General features: G+C 53.1%; 1 protein-coding gene across 1 annotated transcript; it reads left to right on the top strand.

The window, feature by feature from the left end:
* Nucleotides 1–4,285: 4,285 nt before the first annotated feature.
* On the top strand, nt 4,286–7,953 carry MAFB (MAF bZIP transcription factor B). Its single transcript, XM_063172201.1, is given in 2 exon segments — nt 4,286–5,547; nt 5,550–7,953. Coding segments are annotated over 2 exon segments (933 nt in total). The 5' UTR covers nt 4,286–4,991; the 3' UTR covers nt 5,927–7,953.
* Nucleotides 7,954–8,309: the final 356 nt, after the last annotated feature.

Raw genomic sequence — 8,309 nt, 5'->3', positions numbered from 1 at the left:
ACACAGTGACACAGCCCCGCTTATGGCTGCCTTCATCGCGGGGCGTTCATACCCCCGAACCCCCTGTCCCTCCCGCCCGGCTGCGCTCAGGACCCCCGCGATCCAGCGAACCCCAAATCCGCCACCCGCGCACCCCGAGCATCGCTGCTCAGCGGGGATTTAGCCCTGGACACTGCAAAACCTCGGCAGAGAAAAATTACCCCCTATAAACCTACCCTTCGGAAGTGTTGGTCCGCTCCCTTCTCCCAGATCCACCTGTGCAAACGTGTCTAGAGTTAGAACTGGGATTTGTCCCGCTCTGAACCGGGCTCAAATCTGCAGAGGTCCCAGCTCACCCAGGAGGGTTCAATCGCTTGTTTTATACAGCAAAGCCGCTCGCCAGACTTTGCCCAAATAATGTTGCCCGCTTTACTTTGACAATCCCCGCAGAAAAGGGAGAGCGAGCGGGAAACAAAGCCTTATGATTACCAGTAGTAATTTAATCCTAAATTCGTGGGCCATTCCCATCAACCCCAACAAGCAAACATCAACACTTTTCTTTCTCATGCACATGTATCTGCGATAGATGATTAACCAGGTCCCTCGCTGCTTACACAGGGGAAAAAAATCCTGACAGCCAGCACCGTGTCTGCCTGCGGTTTGGGAAATTAAAAATCAAGCGAGGGGAGGTAGGAATTAGGGAAGTGATGCTCTTTTCCTCCATCAGTGCCGGCTGCCAGCCACGGGTAATTTAGGTTTGGGTCTGTGTTTTTTAACAAATCTCCCATTCTAGTCAACATATCCCGCTGTAAAAAAAAAGCCAATTCTGGGGCAAAAGTAGCAGTAAGCTACCAAAACAGAGGAGCTTTTTTCAGAGAACTGAGCATGGAAATTACATTCACAACAGTCGTCTTAATTTTCATCTGAGTAACTATACCCGCTGTTTTTAAGAACGGGGATTGGGATGCCAACGTAATACAATTAATTTCCTTTCACTGTCCCGATTTAGGCAGAGCCCTACCTGAACAAACACGGGTAGGTATCTGTATGTTGCAGTTTTGAGGGGGAGATTTCAAATTTCAATGGCTCCAGGACCCTTCCTGCCCTGCCCTGGGCGGACGTGCCGCCGGAGCTGATCAGAAATGACATTAATCATTTTCTCTGAACTCGTCCCGATTCTGGCCGGGAGTTTGCGGAAGGCAGGGGGAAGTGAAGGGAGAGCGGGAAGAAGTAATTTTTTTTCCTCGAAACGAACCTTGAAAAACCGGATCTTAAAATATAGAAAGCAGAAAAAAAAAATTAAAGCAGCTCGATAAGCGGTTTTCGGATGCGGGAAGAAGGTGGCAATTAAAAAAAATTGCCCGGAATGCTCGGAGGGGAGGCGAGCTGCGGGGCCGGGCAGGTGGGCGCCTCTTTTTCCCCCTGCGCGGGTGCGGAGGAGACGGGGAATCCTTGCCGGAGGATCCGGCAGCCGCCGCTTTGCCCCGCGGGGGCTTTTAGGGGTGCGCGGAGCTCCCTCCCTCCCCCTGCGCGCAGCACCGCGAACACGCCGGTGGGAAACGCTTCTGAGCTGCCTCGTTGGGCTCTTCAGCCCAGGAATCCTTCTCCAGCAAGGCTATTTCTTCCCCAATCCCTGTTAAAAAAAATTAAAATTATATATACATATAATTTTAAATACACATAGGAGCAACGCCCCTAACATATAAATCCTATCGAGAATAACCTTTGGTGGCTGAAATTAAAATTACAATGAACAGCTGGGGATTCGGGGCGCGAAGCAGTTTTGACTTTAGTCAGCCGCTTAACGCCGCAAGTTTTGTGGGATGTATTTTTGAAAGGGGAGCGAGGCATGGGAGAGCAAAGAAACGGACCCAGGGAGCGTCCCGAAATTTTGTGACTGTGAGGACGGGCGCTGGAAACCGATCTGTAATTCACAGCTTAAAAGATTAAGGAAAGGGACAGAGTGTGTATGGACAGGGAGATAAATGCTTCCCTCCGCCTTTCAGTAGCTCCACCTTGTGAATATACCTCAGTAATTATGAGAGGAAAAAGTATTATCCATCTAATGGCACATTTTGCAGGGCTGCACCCAGGCTTCCCAAGCTCTCGCCAATGTCCCCTTTCTCTCAGCGGCAACGATAACGTTTAACGTGCAGGTAAAAATAAAGCTCTCCCCAAGCAGCTTCCAGGAGCTCAGAAATCATAAATACCGCCGACCCACTCGGGGGACCCTGGGCAGCCCCAAATCCCTGGGGAGGCGCAGCCGCCGGACGGGGAGCGCCGATCTCCCAGCCCGGTCCGTCCTGCCCCGCTGGCCGCTCCCCCAGCCCGGACCCCTCCGCAGAGGGGCTCCCCGCCTCGCTGCGCCTCGGGGCCGCTCGTTAACAGCGGAAAGACGGCGATTTCCCGAATGGATGGGGAAGCAGCAGCGCGGTGGCCGCGCGGAGCCCAGCGCTCCCCGCACCGCCGGCGCTGCGCTGCCCGCGGGGGATGCGCGGCAAGGGGAGCGCCCCGGCTCCGTGGGGACGTTCCACTCGTGTCCTCCCGCACACGCGTTCCGAGCAGCGCGACCTGCGGGGAGAGGTCGGAGAGCTGCCGGGAGCGCAGCCCCGCTTGGGTGGGATCGGGATGCGGAGGGAGCGCTCAGCGCTCAGCGCGGGCAGCGCCGGAGCCGCCGCTCTCGGGACTGCCGAGCCAGAGCTCTGTCCCCTCCAAATGCCGTGGGGAAACACGCACACAAGGCACTGCCACACGAAAGCAAACCCCGGCGCGCCTGAACTGCTAAAAAGGATTTGAATGAAACCTCCCTGCCTGTTTTCCTCCTCTTTACTCCAACCGGCTGCCAGAGGGACCCCCTGGAAATTTTTTTGGGTAGAGGGAGGACTTTGAGCGACTTTTTCCTCCCCGGTTCCCTGCGCGGCTGCGGCCGGCTCCGCGGAGATGCGGAGGAGCGGCACCGGAGGGTCCGGGCCGCGGAGGTGGAGGGGGACCCAGAGGGACCGACCCACACCGGGAGATCTCCCTGGGGACTCCTCAGTGCTGTCCCGGCTCCAGAAAGGCAGTTCCCTCCTCATAATTTTCAGGAAAGCAGACATATCCTGAACTTTTTTTGTCATTTTGGCTAAATAAATAGGGCGGTGGGAGGGTGGTGCAGGGGGTGCTGAGGGGCAGAGGTGGAGGCGCAGCCCCGGAGCGGCGCGGCCGGGCCGGGACCGAGGCGGTGCCGCTCCCGCATCGCTCCGGTCCCGCTCGCCCGTCCCCTTTTTCCGGCTGTTTTCTCCCGCTGAAATGCGCTGTTATTCTGAAAACGGACACTTGGAGTCGCACTTTCTGTCTGTTTGAGCATGAGAGCCATGTAAAAAGAAGCCCTAATCTCCCTTAATCGTTACAAAATGTTAAAAAAAAAAAAATCCTGTTACCGGACCAAAAAAAAAAAAAAAAAAAAAGAAAGAAACCGAAAAACCCTCACAAACCGAATACTCCTTTGCATGCAGTCTCTCTCTCAGGGAACAGCAGAGGAAAGCAAACACGGTCCCCTCAGAACCGAAATGTAATTATATTTTCTCCTTTCTCTCCCTAATATTTGCAATTGTCTGTGTCAATGCCTTCGTTTTACTTTAGGGAGAGATTTGCTTCCTGTAAGCGGGAGGGTTTCCCCGGTTGTACACGGAGCGCTGACAGCCCTGCGGAGCCGGTGCTTCCCTCGCTGCCGGCTCCCCGCTCATCCCCCTCGGCGCCTCCCGCAGCCCCGGACCCGCTCCCGGCCGGACCCGCTGCGCGATCGCGGCCGCTCTTCCCTCGCTGCGTTCGCACCGGGGCCGCTTACATAAAGTTGGGAGAGTGGAAGCGTGTGCGTGGCACGGGGGGGAAGCTCCCTGCCTTGAGATCCACTACGGGATGGCAGCGGGCAAAAAGGGGCACTTTGTTATATTTAGAACAAAGGGACGGGCACGGCGTCCCCGAGTCCCCCTCCTTTGTGGGCTGCAGAGGCCGAAAAGGATGGGAGGAAGGGAGCAGAGTGAAACAAATAAATAAATAAATAAATAAACAGCTAAATAAATAAATAACTGGGAAGGCGCGGGCGCTGGAGGGGGAGCCGGGGAGAGCCCGGAGGTGCGGGCTGGGAGCGGCGGGCGCTCAGCTGGCGCTGCGGAGCTGTCACGGCTCGGCCCGGCCCCGCCCGGCCCCGCCGCCGCGCTGCCATTGGCGCGGCCGCCGCCGGCCCCGGCCCCCGCCGCGCTCTCGGCGGGCACGGCCGTATAAGAAGCCAAGGGGGGCTGCACTGTGATCACAGCTGCACAACGAGCGCTGGCGGCGGCAGCTACAGCAGAGACCTGGGCTGTGCTCGTCTCCCCCTTCTCCTCCTTTTTTTTTTTTTTTTTTTTTTTTTTTCCTCCTCCTTCCCCTCCTTCCTCCCCTTTTTCCCTCCCCTTCGCCTGCGCTGCCAGAGCCACCGAAACTCCCGTGCAGAGCCCCGCCGCCGCCGGTAGCCCGTGCGCTGCCCCGGCGCTCGCTCGGGCTGGAAAGTTGCGGCAGGCTCCGGGCTCGGCTGCCGCGGGGAGGGGGCTCCGGACTTACAAAACCCGGCCGGGGGCACGGGCTGGGCGTTCGCACCGACCTTCTTCTTCCTGCACAGAGCCGAAGGCAGCATCTTTGTTTTGTTTTGCTTTTTGCCCTTCCTGCTACCGCTCCTTTCTCCTTGCGGCCGGGCGCCTCGGAGCCGGGAGCTGCCGCAGCCCGCGGTGCGGGGCGATCGCTGACACCGCCAGCCAGGAGCCAGCCAGGCGGCCCCGGGGCACGGCTCGTCCTTGGCTTTGTTGCTCCGGACTGAAGAAGCCCCAGAAGCCCCGGGAGAAGGAGGCGGCGGAGGAGGGGGAGCAGAGCAGAGGAAGCCAGAGCTGAAAGGCAAAGTTGGTTTGGAATAGGAGAGCGCGGCCAGCCCCTCTGCCAGACTGCGCGCTGGGGTGAAGCCTCCAGCCCCCTCCGCCGGGAGAGGTGCCCGCAAGACAGCGATGGCCGGAGAGCTCAGCATCGGAGCCGAGCTGCCCACTAGCCCGCTGGCCATGGAGTACGTGAACGACTTCGACTTGATGAAGTTCGACGTGAAGAAGGAGCCGCTGGGCAGGAGCGACCGCTCGGGCAGGCACTGCACCCGCCTGCAGCCGGCCGGCTCCGTGTCCTCCACCCCCATCAGCACCCCCTGCAGCTCCGTGCCCTCCTCGCCCAGCTTCAGCCCCACCGAGCAGAAGACCCACTTGGAGGACCTGTACTGGATGGCCAACAGCTACCAGCAGATGAACCCCGAGGCGCTGAACCTCACCCCAGAGGACGCTGTCGAAGCCCTCATTGGGTCCCACCAGGTGTCCCAGCAGCTGCAGGGCTTCGAGGGCTTCCGGGCCCACCACCACCACCATCATCACCATCACCAACACCACCACCAGTATCCCGCAGTCACTCACGAAGACCTGGCCGGCAGCGGGCACCCTCACCATCACCACCATCATCACCACCAGGCCTCTCCCACTCCCTCCACCTCCTCCAGCTCCTCCCAGCAGCTCCAGAACTCGCACCAGCAGCATCCCCCTCCAGCAGCGTGGAGGACCGGTTCTCAGATGACCAGCTGGTCTCCATGTCCGTGAGGGAGCTCAACAGGCACCTCCGAGGCTTCACCAAAGACGAGGTGATCCGCCTCAAGCAGAAGAGGAGGACCTTGAAGAACAGGGGCTATGCCCAGTCCTGCAGGTACAAACGTGTCCAGCAGAAACACCACCTGGAGAACGAAAAGACGCAGCTCATTCAGCAGGTGGAACAGCTCAAGCAAGAAGTGACCCGGCTCGCCAGAGAGAGAGACGCCTACAAGCTCAAGTGTGAGAAACTTGCCAGCAACGGCTTCAGAGAGGCCGGCTCCACCAGTGACAACCCGTCTTCCCCTGAGTTCTTCATGTGAGTGCTTAACAAAAAATAATTAAAAAACAAACAAAACCCCCCCCACCCCCCAAACCTGACCCCTGTCACCTTCCCCCCCTGCTCCCATCCTCCTCTGACATCTCCATCCATCCGTCTGCTTGACTAGAGAGAAAGGAGGAGAGAAAAATAGAGACTTGATTTTTTTTTTTTTTTTGCAGCATCCAGTCTTCTAGAGTAGCTGTGGGAAAAGTAGGCTGGGGGTGGGGATGGGAGAGGTAAAGTGCAACTTTTTGACTTTCGTGTGCGAGTTAGAGAGAGAGAGACAGAGGCAAAGGAGAAAAGGACAAGTGAAGCGTTTTATAGATCACTTGCTTGCAGAGTGAGATGGACTTTAAAAGAATAATAATAAAAAAAGGACAATGAACAAGCCATCTATAACATACTGCCTGCTTGGAAAGAGAGAGGACGTATACAGCACCATCTCATGCACAATTTACCTGCTTGGAAAAAGAGAATAAATAAAAAGGACAATATATGCAAACTCTTCATATATTGCCTGCTTTGAGAAATAAGTTACAGGACTCAGATGGGACATTCAATCTAAGAAAAGAAAGAATGAAAGAAAGAAAAAAAAACTCATCAGTTTTATTGCCTGCTTGATTATATAGAAAAATACGAAAATCTGCATTAAAAATATTAATCCTGCATGCTGGACATGTATGGTAATAATTTCTATTTTGTACCATTTTCTTGTTTAACTATAGCATGTTGATCATCGATCATAGATTTCTGTTGTTGTTTTGTTTCATCAATAAGAAAAGCATCACAAGTTATCGAACTTTTTACTGCTTGTGCAGTTTTGTTCGTTGGTTTTGCTCTTGTTTTCTTTTATGGTTGTTAGCTTGTAAATATCTGCTACTTCAAACCGTACAGGAGAAAAAATACACAAAAAACAAAATAACATTTCAGCAGGCTGGTTATACGGTTTGTTTGGTGTTAAAGAGATACTTAAAGAAAAAAAGTTATGGGCATTTTGCATTAGAAAAAAAAAACCAACTTTGTATATCTGGTGCACTTTTAAGTTGTATTTTTTTTTTTTTTTGCTAGTTTTCATTTTGGTTTTTGTTTGTTGGGGCAGAAGCAAAAACGCCTGAATGGCATTGACAAACCTAAACTTACGAGGGAAAAACCCTCCTCGGTCACTTAGAACCTACTCCATGCCTTAAAGTGGCAGCGAAGCTCTTTCCTCCAGGACAATTCCCAGCCTGAGCGCTTGGGCTTGGCCAGATAATTTCCCTTCTGACTGTACACTCAGGAAGAGAAGGATGGGCGAGATACCAGTTCCATTTCAAAAAAATAAAACAACTGCCCCTAGATTTTCGGTGAATAAAGAGAGGAAACAACCCCAAACCCTCCTCGTTACGAGTCGAGTTGTGATAGCAGCGAGGGCTCCGTGTCGCCACTGAAGTTGGGTTTCTCAATGGCAGCAGCTGATGAGTGGGCTGGGAAAGCATTTAAATCTAAAACTTTTTTTTAAGAAGACATACCGCAACTTTTAAGTGTATTCTTTTGCAATGATTTGTAATCTGCTTCTCTGCTTCCCTATGCAGCGAGTGAAAGTTTTTAGCCAAAATTTATTTGCAGTTGTATAGTAGTAGTAGTTTGGAGTCTTATGGGTGTTTTTATTACTTTTTTTTTTTTCCTCCTGCAGGTCAGTAAAAGGATTTACGTTGCACTGACAAAAATACCAAAATGAAAACTTATTTTTTAGTTTCCTTTTAGGATAGCTGGCACTGCTGGCCGGATGCATTTTAAGTTTGTATTAGTTTATAAATTAACAGTAATAACAAGATTGTAATGAACAGCATGGTGCTTGCAGTTTTAAATATTGTGGATATTAGTCATGCATCAGAAAACGATCTTTGGTTTTTACTGATTCAACTGTGTTGAAATCAAAACATTGCAGCAGCGGAAAAAAATTGTTTTTATTTCATGTAAAGTTCTGAAGGGATCAATTTCAAATCCTGCTTATGATATGAAAAATATTAAAAAACCTGGTCTATTGTAGTTTTATTCAGACTGGTTTCTGTTTTTGGTTATTAAAATTGTTTCCTATTTTGCTTATTAAAATCATTGAAATGGTATTTCTTGGAGGGACCTGCTTCTCTGACGTTTCGCGTTCCCAAAAATAAGAAAGAAAGAAAAAGGATAAGTTGTGGCCCCGGTGGTCACAATTGCGGGGGTTTGCGGGGGGCTGCGGCCCGGGGTGGGGAGCGGGGCTGCTTGGCCGCCTTGGGAACGCTGCTGCTCTCAGGGCAGGAGCGCTCAGCCTTTCCCCTTTCCCCCTGCTCTGCTCGGGTCTGAGCTCGCCCTTGGCAGGGGGAGCATCACCCCAAACGCTCCGGAGCGAGCGGAGCGCTGGA

This window comes from Melospiza melodia, chromosome 19 (genome assembly GCF_035770615.1).
Source record: "Melospiza melodia melodia isolate bMelMel2 chromosome 19, bMelMel2.pri, whole genome shotgun sequence".
Classification (NCBI taxonomy): Eukaryota; Metazoa; Chordata; class Aves; order Passeriformes; family Passerellidae; genus Melospiza; species Melospiza melodia.
Note: the sequence above shows the minus strand (reverse complement) of the source record. Positions and strands in the feature narration are given on the sequence as shown.